At 36.7% G+C, this 16425-nt stretch overlaps 1 protein-coding gene across 4 annotated transcripts in view; it reads left to right on the forward strand.

The window, feature by feature from the left end:
• The window catches only part of WDR35 (WD repeat domain 35), a 57573-nt gene that overhangs the window by 2307 nt on the left and 38841 nt on the right, over nucleotides 1-16425 (forward strand). For 2 of the 4 annotated variants that reach the window (XM_026014934.2, XM_026014933.2), the window contains exons 3-10: nucleotides 337-408; nucleotides 1645-1737; nucleotides 3226-3354; nucleotides 6418-6551; nucleotides 7794-7959; nucleotides 8096-8241; nucleotides 12781-12906; nucleotides 15738-15923. In XM_026014934.2, coding sequence (XP_025870719.2) covers nucleotides 337-408; nucleotides 1645-1737; nucleotides 3226-3354; nucleotides 6418-6551; nucleotides 7794-7959; nucleotides 8096-8241; nucleotides 12781-12906; nucleotides 15738-15923 — 1052 coding nt within the window. The remainder of the gene's footprint in view (nucleotides 1-336; nucleotides 409-1644; nucleotides 1738-3225; nucleotides 3355-6417; nucleotides 6552-7793; nucleotides 7960-8095; nucleotides 8242-12780; nucleotides 12907-15737; nucleotides 15924-16425) is intronic. The other 2 variants (XM_026014935.2, XM_072767658.1) reach the window with 1 other exon arrangement.

Consider the following 16425-nt stretch of genomic DNA (forward strand, 5'->3'; position numbering starts at 1 on the left):
TCTATTTGTGATCTTTTGGGAAAGAATAAGTAGCAATAATAATTACTAATATATTTAACATACTGGGTAAATAATGCTTTTTAAAAAATATATTTTGCTTTATATTGTCAGAATAATATCTTTATAAGGGGGCACATATTATTGTCCATGTTTCTACCATGAGAAATATAGATCAGAATGAGGCATACTTAAAAAAATTTTTTTTTTTTTTAAGGGGAAAAAAAACTTTCTAATATCATCCAGGAATAGAAACTCCTTTCAAAATAAGCAAGAAATGTCAAAGTCTTATAATTAATGTCTTATTTAATATATTTGCCATAATATCTTTTTTTCTAGATGATGCAAAATTGAGGGGTCTTGCAGCCCCTAGTAACCTTTCTATGAATCAGACTCTCGAAGGTCATAGTGGTGAGTCATGTAATTTTTAAAATCATATTTGAATAGTCTCTAGGCATTTAGAAACCATCTGCTTAAGGCAGAAATGTTACCATTTTTAATAATGGTGATATTCAGAGTAATCATTTCTGTGGAGCATAATTAGTTAATTGAGCCTAGAGTCCTTCAACAACTTTTACATGATTAAACAATATCTTCAGTAAATCTGAAACAAAGTCGGTCTTATTTTATATATTTATATATTAAAAAATACTGTTATTTGTCTATGGATAGAATCCTTTTTTAGAATCTGTCCTATGGTTCCAGATGAGAGTGCACTTAAAGAGATATGACAACTGAATGCACTCTATGATCCTAGATGAGAAAAACAAGTATCTATAAAGGACACTATATATATATATATTTTTTTTTTTTTTTAAGATTTTATTTATTTATTCATGAGAGACACAGAGAGAGAGGCAGAGAAAGAGGCAGAGGGAAGAAGCAAGCTCCCTGCAGGGAGCCGGATGTGGGACTCAATTCCGGGACCCTAGGATCACGCCCTGAGCCAAAGGCAGACGCTCAACCCCTGAGCCACCCAGGCATCTCAATAAAGGACACTATTTGGACAATTGATAAAATTTGAATATGGACTGGCATTAGATAATAACATTGTATCATTGTTAAGTTCCCTAATTTGTAATATGGTTATGAAAGAGAATGTCTTCTTAGGAAATACACTAAAGAATTTAGGGGTTAAAAAAAACTAAAAAAGAAACAGTTGTTTCTATAACCCAGAGGTTTAACATATGCTCAAGAGTATATTACTAATAGAATGGAAAACAAGAGGGGGAAAAAGAGAAATTAGGGCATATATCAACCACAGATGGTCTCCACTCCCCTAAAAAAACCCCAGGTAATTAGTATGATGTCCTTTGGGCATTATTATCCTTGGGAGTCATGCCAGTTGGGTAAATCTTACTTATATGTGTTTCTGTCATTATATCTATGGCAGCTCTTGCATCTGACCATAATAGGTGCCTCTGCTGGCCTGAAATAGGAACAAACATGGAAGTTAGTATCACATGTTGTAGGAAATGAGTAACAAGAGCCACTATGTTCCTATGAATATTTTTGAGTGATATTAAAGATGGGTTTGTTGCACAGGAACTTTATTGATTTTAACATGCACTTGATGTTTATTATAAAAATACAAATTTGAAATTGTCAACTTTTTTTTAGTTTCTAAATTGTTTTATAATTTTTTAGGTTCTGTTCAAGTTGTAACATGGAATGAACAATACCAGAAGTTGACTACCAGTGATCAAAATGGGCTTATCATTGTTTGGATGTTATATAAAGGTAGGCTAGGAGAGCTTATGTAACCTTTCGCAGATTGGAGTCTGAGTTACAGCATTTGAATGGGGAAACAACATATTAGAAATAGACCCCTTTTAACCAGCAGCAGGAGTTCATCCTTGACTGCATAAGGGTAATATTTCTGGATTTATTGTTGCTTACTTTTCCTTTTAACTTTATTTATTTATTTTTTTGAACTGTGACCTTGCATAAAGAAAGTGAACTAGGTGACTGTTGGTTTTCTCCAAAATGAACTTAGGCCTTTAGCAGAATAGTTTCTACTTGAGATAGCTGTTTTTCCCCAGTTTCCAATAAGAATTATTTTCTGTGTGATCAGTGGCTAGATTTAGTCCAGTGGGTAAAAACATTTATTAAGAAGTCAGGGGCAATATTCATTCCCTTTATTGAATCATTTACCTTCTTTTTCTTTTATGGTACAGATTTTATCTCAGCTTTGACTATTGGCTCATGATTTGTACCTTTTGCCTACAAGAGAGAGCGAGAGAAGGATTAATTTAGGTGCATCACTATTACTAGAAAATAATGCATAATACATGATCTCTTGGGGCCTGTAGCCATCATCTTTAAATTAGAAGGCTACCTTAGTTCCTGTGTGTTGTTTTGAAAATATTCAGGGTATACCATTTAAAAATTCTTAACTAAAAAAATGTGCTGTGGTACATGAATTTATGTTTTTCAAAGTTTATGTATGTGTGTATGTCTGTGCAGGGAGTAGAATGTGAGAACACAGAAGATGAGGCTAAACTGTGTTTTTTTCCAAGGTGGGTCTTCTCTGAGCCTCAGTCCTAAAAATGCCCTCCTTGACTAGTTATTCCAAATTATGAGATAATTTGCTTGGCTGTAGGCCAGAATTCCTGATACCAAAATGTTGTCAAAAACAAAACAAAATAGCGTTGTGATTTGCCTCACATTTGGTTACACCTTGAGACCTCTCACTCCAGCCTGTGTACAAGAATGTTTTTGTTATTCAGCATTAGTGATGTAAAATCACTAAGTGATTTGAACTGTTGAAACTTTTTTCAAGCAGGCTTAGAGTTTTTAACCTAATGTACATGTATTTAATATTCTTATAATTAAATCACCGGAGAATTTCTGCATACATATGAAATTACCAAGGTTATTTTGTTTTTTCTTTGATTAGTCTCTGAAGTTTTAGGCTTTAAGAAAAATCAGTGTTTTTGACCTATCAAAAGCAAATAAAGTTTTATTTTTTAATGGATGTAAAGGAAGAAAGAAAGAAAAGATGGGCATTTATTGTGTTTTCTGTGATAATCTTTGAAGCAGTTGTTGGTCAAGGCCTCAGCTTATTTTTTATTTTGTTTTTGCTGGATTTGAAGGTTTTATAGTTTAATGTCTCAGGCTGTAGAACATTTTGCAGTTACTTATTCCACAGTATATTTTATGGAATGTTTTCAACTCTTATGTGAAAGTTTTGACTTGTATTTTTTTTTTTTTAATTTGTGCAAATAGGCTCTTGGTACGAGGAGATGATCAATAATAGAAATAAATCAGTGGTTCGAAGTATGAGCTGGAATGCTGATGGACAGAAGATATGCATTGTATATGAAGACGGGGCTGTGATAGTTGGTTCAGTGGATGGTAATGCTTTGTTGCACACAGAACTAAGATCAAGATTTGGTTGGCATTTTTTTCTTTAGAGGTTTAATTATATGTTGGCTTTTTGACAGAAAAAGAAACATAAAAAAGAGAAAACAGTTGATATACAATTTGACATTCAGGGAACGTTTATTTATTTATTTATTTTTTATGTATCTTTTTAAGTAAACCCTCCACCCAATATGGGGCCCTAACTTACAATCCTGTGATCAAGAGTCGCATGCTCTATGGACTGACCAGCTGGGTGCCCCTAAGAAACATTTATTTTTAAGTATACTCATGTAAAAAGTCTATTAAAAAACTTACCTACAATAGCACTGAAAAAAAAAAGTGAATTAATTTTTCAGGATTAAAAAAATAAAAAATTTTTTTCAGGATTATTTTAAATGTGTCTGCCTAGTTATTTATTTTTATACTTGTTAGACTATTATAAATATGTAGATCTTAATTTCAAAAAGTATATAGGAATATAACAATCTGGCTATTTAAAAAAATTGAACTGTTGCATATAATTGACATAACATTAGTTTTAGATGTACAACATAATAATTTGATATTTTTATATGTTGTGAAATTATCCATCTGGTCATCTTTTAAAAGAGCTGAGCATGTTATTGTGACTTGTGTTTTATAGCTTTAAAATCTATGTTTTTCAAATCTGAGTTCATAGAAAACATTGGGGCTTCTGAGAGTCTGTATCTTCATTTTAATGTGAAACCCTATAGAGAAGTAATTTATTTCAAAATGACTTTCATTTTTCTATTTGCTTTTTTCTAGTATAACTTCATTTATTCCACAAATATTCTGAGAGCTTATAAAATCACAGCTATAGTTCTAGGCACTAGATATGACAAAAAATATTTCAGATCTAGAGCAGGAGAGATGGATAAGTAACCAAGGAATTACTGTGCCTTGTGATGAGTGCTGAGACAGGAAAAATACAGCAACATGTAGTAGAAGTATCTAACCCAGGCTTGGAGGGATCAGTGAAGACATCCTGGAGGAATTGATATCTGCTGAGGCACTAGCTAACAGGACGGTTGGTTTGTAAAATGTCCTAGACCTAACAAGTAGCATTTGAGGAGGTCCACAGGGTTTGAACTTTAGCCATATGTAGGGTATTGAAAACAATTTTGAGAGTCAGTATAACATAACACCAAAAGGAGAAGAGTTTTATGTGATGAAATTAGAGACATTAACGGAAGCCAGAATGTGAGTTATACAAGGAGTTTGGACTTAACTTTATGGGCATTGAGGAGCGAATAAAAGCTTTTAAGAATGGGAGCAATGGGATCACATTTATTCTTTGGAAGCATCTCTGTGACTGTAATATGAAGACTGAAGGGAGAAAGAAAAATAGGGGGCCGGGTGTACCAGTTAGGGAATTATTCTGGTAATTCAGGTGAGAGGTGATGTTGGGTGGTAGCTGAACTAGGATAATGACAAAGAGGATGGAAGTCAGTGGGCATATGCTAGAGATACTTAGGAGGCAGAATAAATAGGACCTCGTTATTGATCAGTTTGGGGATGATGGGATGGAATTGTCTAGAGTAATAGTAATAGATTTTTAGCTTTGACAACTGGATGGATGGTGATACCACTGAAATAAGGGATGTGGGAGAAAGACTGATTGTGAGGGAAGATTTTGTTTTTGGGCATGTTGATTTTGTCATGCTGTAGGACAGCCAAGTAAAATATGTCTAGACCATAGTTAGATATATACATCTGTGGCTCAGAAATATCTGGGCTGGAGTCATAGTTTTGGGAATTACTAGCATTTAGCTGGTAATTTAAATCATTGTAGTAGATGAAAATCTGTGGGCCACCTGTGGAATCAGAACTTGCAACATTTAATAGATAGAAGAGAATTCCATAAAGGATAGTAAAGTACAAGTGTTGGAGATAAAGGAGTAAACAGACTCACAGAAACCAAGGAAGAAGGAAGAGGTGGTTAAAAAAAAAGAAAGCCTGCAGTGTACCTAGCAACAGGCCATTAGGGACCTCATGAAGGCCATGTCTGTGGATCTGTGGGGGCGGAAGCCAGATTGGGCAGGGCTGTGGGTTGAGGGGAAGATGGGGAAGTGGTGACTGCAGGTGTGAACTCTTTCAGGAAGCTTGTCTGGGAGAGGAATGGTGGAAAAGGGTAGTGGTTAGAGAGGAACTTGGGGTTGAGGGAGATGTTCTTTGTTTTGTTTTGTTTTTTTTATTTGAGGTGATAGTTTTGAAGAAGGATAGATCTGAGTATATTTAAATACCTGTAAGAAAGGGCCTGGGAAAAAAAAAAAAAAAAGAAAGGGCCTGGGAAGAAGAGTTTAAAGAGAAAGAAAATGTGAATAATCAGTAGAGGGAGATCTTTGCAAATCAATGAAGGGCTTAGACCAGAAAGTAGGTAGATAGGTTCTCCCTAGATGGGTGTCTGGTTGGGGATATACCTCTTTCCTTTGTACTAGGACCCAAAGAAAGGGTCATCGTGGATTTGGTTTTGTCCTGAATGTTTGAAAGTGGGAATGAAGGATTTCTTTTCTTTTCTTTTTTTTTTTTTTTTTTGGTTTTATTTATTTATTCACAAGAAACATGGAGAGGGGGTGGGGGGCAGGACATAGAGGAAGAAACACATTCCCTGCAGAGAGCCTGATGTGAGACTTTATTCCAGGACCCCAGGATCACAACGTGAACAAAGACATGAGCTACAGGCAGACACTCAACTACTGAGCCACCCAGGCATTCCTAGGGATTGCTTTTTTTGAAAGCTTTTATTTTCTTTCCAAAGTTGAAGGTGAATTCATCTGCTAATTGGAAGTAAGGTCCAAGATTAGAATTTTGAAGAGAAGGTAGAAAGTTGGAAGCAGCTTCTATTTAAAATGTTTAATAGGGTGTCTGGCACATAGTAGGTGCTCAGTAAATATTTATTGACTGCATTATTGAACAAACACATGGTGCTGTGAAGAATGTGAGAGCTCTTTAGGGAAATATTTTTAGGGGAATTACTGGAGAATCATGACTTGAATTTTTAATGAAATAATTATGTTTTGTGTTTTATTTTAGGGAATCGCATTTGGGGAAAAGACTTGAAGGGTATACAGTTATGCCATGTAGCATGGTCTGCAGATAGTAAAATCCTACTTTTTGGAATGGCAAATGGAGAAATACATATTTATGATAATCAGGGGAATTTTATAGTAAGTTTATATATTTTCATATATTCATTAGTTTTAGTTACACAATTTTATGATGGTTTTATATATCATTCATATATGTATACACATTTATTTATTATGATAGTTTGTTATCAAGAAAGTCTTCAATTTAGTTTTTTTTCCCATTTAGATTTTTTTAATTAAAAAAAAAAAAGAGTTGCTTCAAGGTAAATGAATGCTTTTAGTTCTGAATTCCTGGTAATTGGGAAGGACAAGAGTCCAGTGTATTGAAGCTGAGGGATAATGAGTTGGATGAGGTATAGTTTATTCTTTCTGTCTTCTAATAGCAGAAGCCAAAGTTTACATGAGATACCACGATATATATTTAAAGGTATTATTTATTCATGAGAGACAGATAGAGAGAGAGAGAGAGGCAGAGACATAGGCGGAGGGAGAGGCAGGCTCCATGCAGGGAGCCCAATGTGGTACTTGATCTTGAGACTCCAGGATCACGCCCTGAGCCAAAGGCAGATGCTCAACTGCTAAGCCACCCAGGTGTCCCGATATATATATTTTTTCCAATGAGATTTTTATAACAAGCTATTCAAAGGTTGTTTGGAAAAAGAGAATGGAAGACTTAAACAGTAAGGAACAAAAATCAGGTCCATAGAAGAGGCTCAGCTGGCATGATCTTAAGGAAAACTCTACCTTTGTGAGATTCAGCTACATTTGATCTCTGATCTTACTTATGGGGCAGTTTTGTGTGTAGTGAAGGTGAGGACATTACATGAATCTACTTTTTGGTAGAGATGATAATAGCCAGCTTTCCCATGACACTTTGCTATTTTATAGGTACTTTCATATGCCTCTTGTCACTTAGTCTCATAAATTCTCTGAGATTTTTTTTTAAAGATTTATTTATTCATGAGAGACACACACACAGAGAGAAACAGAGACATAGGCAGAGGGAGAAGCAGGCTCCATGCAGGGAGCCCGATGTGGGATTCGATCCCCAGGACTCCAGCATCACGCCCTGAGCTGGAAGGCAGATGCTTAACCACTGAGCCACCCAGGCATCCCATCTGAGATTTTTTTTTAATTCTCATTTTGCAAAAGGGGAAAACTGAAGTTTGAAGTGGTTTGTCCCTGGATTGGTAAACCAGTAAGTGATGGGCCTGACATTTGAAACCAGATTCTTAAATCCTGTCTTCAGTGTTCTTTCTATAATACTCTATGTTACTCTGTTTTAAAATATGAAATATTAACTTAACTGATTCTCTTTAGATGAAAATGAAACTGAATTGCTTGGTGAATGTCACTGGAGCAATCAGTATTGCTGGAATTCATTGGTACCACGGCACAGAAGGTTATGTGGAGCCAGATTGCCCATGCCTTGCTATTTGTTTTGACAATGGGAGGTGCCAAATCATGAGACACGAGAATGACCAAAGTATGTAATTTTTCTTTCTCTTTTTTTTAGGGTAGAGAACTTACAAAATATTTTTAAATTGTTCTGAAGATTATAAAATTCTGTAGGCTAATTATTTTGCCATAGCTAATCTCACTTTTTTTTCTTTTTTGACTAGATCCTGTTTTAATTGACACTGGCATGTATGTGGTGAGTATCCAGTGGAACCACATTGGCAGCGTGTTAGCTGTGGCAGGCTCCCAGAAGGTTCTCACTCAGGATAAAGATGTAAACACTGTGCAGTTTTACACTCCATTTGGTGAGGTAAATGTCTTTTTTCTTTCCTGTGCAGTAAGGTAGGGGAAGAAAGAATGGAGGAAGAGGTGTAAACTTGTCACATTTTTGAAAAGGGACATTTTGGGTAAAAATGTTGGAATATTAGGAATCTTGTCTTTGAATAATATCCTCACTTGTAAGTCTTGATAGTTGTATTTTATCACGGAATTTAGTTTGTATTCTGTGCATTTAGAAAATGAGCTGTTTCACCTAAGAAATCACTGTGCAGGAGTTATTTTCTCTGTGATCTGAATGTTCATCTCTTTTTCCCAGCTGGTTTTCTTTTCTTTTTTCTTTTTTTTTAGAAAGGGAACACAAATAACTTTTAACAATTTTATTTGTTTGGTTTTTTTTTTTTAAAGATTTTATTTATTTATTCATGAGAGACACAGAGAGAGAGAGAGAGGCAGAGACACAGGCAGAGGGAGGAGCAGGCTTCATGCAGGGAACCTGACGCGGGACTTGATCCTGGGTCTCTAGGATCAGGCCCCAGGCTGAAGGCAGCGCTAAACCGCTGAACCCCCCCAGCCTGCCCCCCAGCTGATTTTCAAGTTGGTTTTAATGGAATTTAGTTTCAGCTTAATATTTTGGATTTTATTGTGATATATTAAATGTACATAGATATTAAACACAACATATCTGTCTCTCCCTCCTTAAGACTCCTTTTTTTTTTTTTTTAAGACTTTATTTATTTATTTGAGAGATAGAGAGAGGGAGAGAGAGAGAGAGCAAGGAGGGAGAGGGGCAGACGGAGAGGAATGGAATTCCAAGCCGACTCCCTTGAGCTCGGAGCCTGATGTGGGACTTGATCCCAAGATACATAAGATCATGACTTGAGCTGAAATCACCAGTTGGACACTTAACCCGCTGAGCCACCCAGGCACCCCTCCCTCCTTCAGACTTCTAATAGTTTTAATTTGTTGAAGAATAACCAACTATTTTAAGAAAGTCTACCTTAATAACTAATCTTAGATGATGCTATGTTAAAATACAAGCATTGTTTTAATAAATGCATGTGTTATCCTTCTCAATAGTATTATTGATATTTTAAGATTTTGTTCATTTATTTGAAAGAGAGTGTGGCCTCTGCAGAATGGGAGAGGCAAAAGGGAAGGGAGAGGGACAAGCAGACTCCTTGCTGACTGCAGAGCCAAATGCTGGGCTCTCTCTTAGGAACCTGAGATCATGACCCGAGTAGAAACCAAGTCAGTTGATTAACCTGCTGAGCCACCCAGGCACCACTAATGAATTTAGTTTTTAAGGAGAATTTTATTGAAGTGGTAGTGGAAAATATCCAATAGGAGAATTAATATATTGTGAATTTTAAGGAATTTAGAAAGTGAGAACTTATTAGTAACTAAACTTAATAACTTTTTACCAATTTTATTTTCTGTCTCTAGACTCTATTTAGTCCCTGTTTTTTTTTTTTTACAAATTCATCACAGACTTGAATAATATGTGTTTTTGCTACAGAAAAGCCTTACCCAGTTTTAATATTTTAAAATACATTTTAGTAATTTCTCTGATGGTAAGAAACAGTATCAGCTTGTGCTTTTGAATCAGTATCTCAGAATACCCAGTTGAATGTGATGTAGAGAACAGATTGTACGTTGCTAGTTAATAATATTTCTGATACATGTTAAAAGCCAAGGAAGGGCAGTCCGGGTGGCTCAGCAGTTTAGAGCCACCTTCAGACCAGGGCATGATCCTGGAGACCCGGGATCGAGTCCCATGTTGGGCTCCCTGCATGGAGCCTGCTTCTCCCTCTGCCTGTGTCTCTGCCCCTCTCCCTCTCTGTGTCTCTCATGAATAAATAAAATCTTAAAATAAAAAAAAAAAATAAAAGCCAAGTAAAAACAGAAATACAGTTCTCAAGGTTCCTAATATTAAGAATCCGAATTTCTTCTTAATTCATGTTCTTTATTGGTAATTTTTGTCAACTACTGGCTTATTTATTATATTATCTGCTTATTTTTCTTAATTCAACCTTCTTTAAGTAGAAAAACATGGATTCTAAAGCCTCCTTGTTTTATCTTGCAAAACAGTGTTATGTGTTAAATTGAAAACTGTAAGTTGGTTTGGTTGTGATTGAAGATATCTAGCATAGTTCTTCAATGTATAATTAGTCGCTGAGTATTTTTTTGAATGAGTGAGTATATGGGGGACTTATTTTGGATTTATGTTATTAAGATCAGGAAGGTAACTTGGAAGGGCGTTATCTAAAATTTAAACCTAAGGGAACCTCAGGGAAGAATTTATTTTTGATTCAGAAGGCTTGAATCTTCTGGCTCTTACCCTGTAGTCTTAGCCAGGGAAGGGGATGACAGAACATGTGTTTGTAGTCAAGTTGGCCTGGTTTTGGCTTTGAATTCTATTTCCTCAGTGTTGTCTCACTAGGAGAACTTATTTCACCCCTGAGACTCAGTTTACTTATATTCTGAAATAAAGGTAACACCTCATGGCATTGTTATAAAAATTACAGGAGATAACAATGAGGAAATGCCTAATCCAGTGCTTAGTGAGTGAATGCTTACTACAACGTGAGTTTTCTCTCCTTGCTGCTGCCATCACCTGGCTGGCTTGCAGAGTTGGGAGATGGCCTTATTCTTCTAGGGCGGGCCCTTGATACCAGGAGTGCTGCTGTGAGAGCCTGCCTTCTCCCTTTGATTTCATACAGGCAACAGGACAGATAGAATGGACCCTCCTAGGTTAAAACATTTTTAACCCCTCATCAGTTTCCCTGGCAACATGGAGTTTTATACATTAAATCTGACTTTTGAGTGTATCTGCTTAAGAACAAGGGACACCCCAGAACAATTTGTTAAACTTCTTTGGTCTGTCCCAAAAGCATAGATTTGCAATATTTTCTTTTTATGGCCACATTAACTTATTGTATTAACTTAAGTGTATTAACTTATTCACTTGTTAATTTAGCCATAAAATGGGCTATATTGAATTGAAAAGTGTAAGTTGGTTTGGTATGGTTGTAATTAAAAGTATGTAGCATGTCTTCATATATAAAGACATTAGTTTGAATGCAGGATACATTTATTTACTTAGTAGATATTTACTTTGTACCTGTTTGCCAAGCAGTCCATGAAGGGATAGGGACATAAATGTGAATATGACGAAGTTAGTGCTCTCAGGTAGCTCACTCTCTGAATTCTTTGGACCCATAGAAGGAGGGAGAAGGCAGGAAACAATATTAAAGTTGTGTCTTGGAGGATGGAGACCAGGATGCAGGAGGTAGAGTAAGGCCAGAGAGGCATTGGGAGAGGGAAGGAAGATCTCAAGCAGAAGAGATATATTATCTGGGCCAAAGGTTTGGAGGCACAGTAACATTTTCATGAGGGAGGATGCAGGAATAATGGCTAAATAGTAAGTACTGAGGTAAAGAGTATAGTTTTGGGCCACATGGCAAGAGGCATTGTATACCCTGCTAAAGGTATGGGAAGAGGCTGGGAATGAGGAAAGAGATGAAAGGTAAAGATTGCAGTTAGACCGTTACCATAGTTTATTCAGGAAAGGAGACAGAGGCAGTGGAGGGTAGATGGGAGTGAAAGCAGTAAGCCTTCGTGACCAGTTGGCTGCGGGGGTTGAAAGAGAGGCCAGACTAAAGATTGCATTTATTCTACCACAATGGTTCATTCATTCCAAGAGGCACATTTTTTTTTTAAGATTTTATTTTTAAGTAATCTCTACACCCAACATGGGGCTCAAATTCACAACCACTGACTGAGCCAGCCACGTGCTCCCAAGACACAGAAATTTTTACGACTCAAAATTGGGATGAGGGATCCCTGGGTGGCGCAGCGGTTCGGCGCCTGCCTTTGGCCCAGGGCACGATCCTGGAGACCCGGGATCGAATCCCACATCGGGCTCCCTGCATGGAGCCTGCTTCTCCCTCTGCCTGTGTCTCTGCCTCTCTCTCTCTCTGTGACTATCATAAATAAATAATAATAATAAAAAAGTCTCTTCTTTAAAAAAAAAAAAAAACAAAATTGGGATGAATCCTGTAATCAAAGTTAACCTATTTTAATTAACAATGTGTCTTATTCTTTCCTTTTTTTTTTTTTTTTAATTTTTTTAATTTATTTATGATAGTCACAGAGAGAGAGAGAGAGGCAGAGATACAGGCAGAGGGAGAAGCAGGCTCCATGCACCGGGAGCCTGACGTGGGACTCGATCCTGGGTCTCCAGGATCGCGCCCTGGGCCAAAGGCAGGCGCCAAGCCGCTGCGCCACCCAGGGATCCTGTTCTTTCCTGAGTTGTACATAAAGATGCATATTTAGATCTCAGGCATCTTAGATTTGATGAAATTAGATACTGAATTCTTTCACTTTTGTTCGTAAATTTCTCCTATCCTGTATGTTTTTCATTATAAAAATTCAAGGAAAATAATTTTAAAGTGAGTAGTAACCTTTCACAAAATAATTTTTATACCACCTCTGATCTCTATGAAGTGATTGGCAATGTTTATTTTATTTAATTGTGATTCTTTAGGCTAAGTATAATTATTTTTTTCAGCATTTGGGTACTTTGAAAGTTCCTGGAAAGCAGATGTCTGCACTGTCTTGGGAAGGAGGAGGACTGAAAATTGCACTAGCTGTTGATTCTTTTATATATTTTGCAAATATTCGGCCTGATTATAAGGTGAGTATTGTGAGCAATTGTTAAAAAAAAAGCTGTATTTACTAAATAATTTTGTTATAGCTCAAAGTATAATGTATATTTTTTGCCTGTATTCATAGCCACTTTATTTTAGAAATCAGATGAAAGGAGGTGTTTTTACTGTGAAGACTTGATTTTTTTTTAAGATTTTATTTATTCATGAGAGAGACAGAGGGAGAAGAAGGCTCCCCTGGGGAGCCGGATGTGGGACTTGATCCCTGGACCTCAGGATCGTGCCCTGAGCTGAAGGCAGATGCTCAACCATTGAGCCACCCAGGCGTCCCAGTAGGAAGACTTTAGAACCAGAAAACTCAGGCTCAGCATACTCAAAAGAATAATTGAAAAGAGATTGATGTAGGGTTTATTACAAAGGTACAAGCAGGCTTAAGGGGTCCAGTAAGGGATGACAGTACAGGCATCCAATGATGAGCAACAGTGGGCAAGATAAAGAAGTATTGTTCTTGGAACCCACTAGAGCTGTGGCTATGCAAGAGAGATTATCCTGTGGGAGCACAGCCTCTGCTGGCTTGCTGAGTAGAAACAGCTCTGGGGAAGAAATACTTCAGCCCATCTCTCTACCTGCTCTGGTGCCTTCTATTGGCCAGACCCAATGGGAAACCAGAAGGCAAGGTAGCCCACATGATGGAGTTCACAGAAGTTAGTCTTCAGGGAAGAGAACAGGGTAAAGAAAGGCAGAGAATAGATCAAAAGGGGAAAATGAGAATAAGCAGCATAATACTAAGCAATATTTTATCTTAAATTTAACATTTGACCCAAAACAGGTTTGGAAGAATGAGATTAATTAATCTGGTAAACTACTAAGAATATTTGTTATGAAAAACTTACTTCATTTTTAAAAGGCAAAACACCTTGGAGAACTGTCTGATTTTAGGGCTAAGGTGGGAAAAATACATGATGAGCCTGGAGCCTCTGATAGTGCCAGAAAGTAAGGAAGTGCTCAAAACACAAAAGGATGGGGCTTACCTGGAAGAGTTCCTGAAGGCCAAAACTAGAACAATTTGAGCAAGAATATAAATGATGTAGCATTGGATTGTAACTCACATTATAAAATAAATGCTCATGAGCAAAAACTGATCTAAAATAAACTAAATAAATGGGGGAGAAGAGACCAATATTCCTTACAGAAGTATTCGAATTACTTCAGTACTACTACCCCAGCTGATACTCTGCTTCCCTCACTTGAATGGGAGTTGCATTTAGTGACTCACTTCTGAAGAGCAGAAAGGGGGAAAAAGAAAGTCACTTTATAGTGGAGAGACCTAGCAGATACCACCTTGTCCAGGTGATCAAGGCTGGCATCATCAGTGGTATCATACAGATATCATGTACCCCCTCATGCGGTGCATGAGAAGAGCTCTTCACTTCTGTGGTGGTCTCCCTGAAAACTGATAATCCTAATCTGAGCAGGAGAAAAACATCAGACAAATTGAAGGACATTCCGCAAAATACCTAAACTGACCAGGGCTCCTTAAAACCATTTAGGTCATTAAAAATAAGGAAAGACTAAAAATCATCACATTCCAGTGGAGTCTGAGGAGATATGACTACTAAATATAATGCATCCCAAATAGGATTCTGGGAGAGAAAAAAGACAATAGGGAAAAACTAATGAAATCCAAACACAGTGTGGAGTTTAGTTAATAAGACTGGATCAGTCCTGGTTTCTTAGTTGTGACAAATGTACCATGGTAGTGTAAGATGTTAACAATAGGGGAAAATGGGAGAGGAGTATAGGGAACTGTCTCTTATCCTCATAACTTTTGTCTTTTTAAATTTTTTTTAGAGAGCACATGCAGAAGCAGGGATGTGGGGATACATAGGGAGAGGGGGAGAGAGAATCTTAAGCAGTCTCCATGCTCAGTGTGGAGCCCAACACAGGGCTCAATCTCACAACCCTGAGATCACGACCTGAGCTGACATAGTCAGAGGCTTAACCGATTAAGCCACCCGGGCATCCCTATCATTGTAACTTTGTATACATCTAAAACTATTTTAAAGTAAAAATTTATTTTAGAAAGTACTCATAGTATAAAAGGAAATATGCCTTAGTTTTGAATAATAAACTCAGTCATGATAATATCAATTCCAAATATTGATTTATTCACAATTACATCTGAATATATTGGGAGAGTTAGCCCCAGAGAAAAAAGTTCCATTAAGTTCTCTAAGTTCCACAATCAATACATATGTGATACGGAGGTAAATAACAAAATAGTCGAAGGTCAGAGTTGTTCATGGCTATCCCTGGGAGGAAATTAGTCAGTGGGGTCTGCATTTTATATTTGTTTTAAATAAGCCATATAGAATTATTTAACTCTAAGCTATGTGCATATGTTACTCTGGTGAAAACAAATGTAGAAAATGTGGATGGGAGAAAAAGCAAAGAATCTGTTTTTGAATTTTGGCTTGGGGGCCGAGGATTTAAACTTTCTAGGGACCAGTCATCCTGCTGTCCCCCATGCTGCTGTTAATGACTGACATTTTTACCACTGAATCTTAAATCTCATAAATGAAAATAAGGAAAGTTAAACTAAATTGATCTTTGCAGTACATTCTTTGACAACTGTATTATTAATATTAGATTTTTTTTGTTATTTTAGTGAGAGAAGGTAGTAGGCTGAATGTTCAGTCCTCTGTCTTCTATTCCTGAAGAAGATATTTTGTCAGCACCCAAAAACCACATATTTATGGTATACAGTAAGAGTTTTCTTTCCCCGTGTTAAATATTTTCTCTTTCTCTCTCTCTCCCTCTCTTCTTCCCTTCTGTTCTTTGCTTTTTCCTTTCTTCCTAGTGGGGCTATTGTTCAAATACTGTAGTTTATGCTTATACCAGACCTGATCGTCCAGAGTATTGTGTTATCTTTTGGGATACAAAAAACAATGAGAAATATGTGAAATATGTGAAGAGTCTCCTTTCTATTACTACCTGTGGAGATTTCTGCATTTTGGCTACAAAAGCTGATGAAAATCATCCTCAGGTAGGTGTTCTTTATATGTTAAAGCTGAGACGGGTTAACTTTTACCTTCTCAAGCATAGCCTAGCCTCTGTACGGGTAGGTACCACAGAGTATTGGGTCTACTGGCCATATTTGTCTAGACCTCTGTTTTGGAAAATTATGTGACTCCGTTGGTTCTTTATCCTGTACTTTTTTCTCCAATCAGCTAATCCATTAGCATTTCATATTGAGTGGCTGAATACAGTAGCTTTTTGCCTCTGAAATATATTTAAAATGTGATAATCCTTTGCTAAGTTAAAATTCTGCAGAAAAAATGAATATCCAGACATCTAGAATAATGCTCAAGAAATTATGTAACGATAACCGTTATAACACCTGGGGAGCTTTGACGTGGAGAAATATACTTTTACTTGGAGTTACATTGCTTTAAAAATCAATGTCTCAGAGTAGAAAATAAATAATGTAAATAATACCTTTTAAAAAAGTATGGTAACAATTTAAATATTTGCAGAATCATAAATTT

The sequence above is a fragment of the Vulpes vulpes genome, chromosome 8 (genome assembly GCF_048418805.1).
Source record: "Vulpes vulpes isolate BD-2025 chromosome 8, VulVul3, whole genome shotgun sequence".
Lineage (NCBI taxonomy): Eukaryota > Metazoa > Chordata > Mammalia > Carnivora > Canidae > Vulpes > Vulpes vulpes.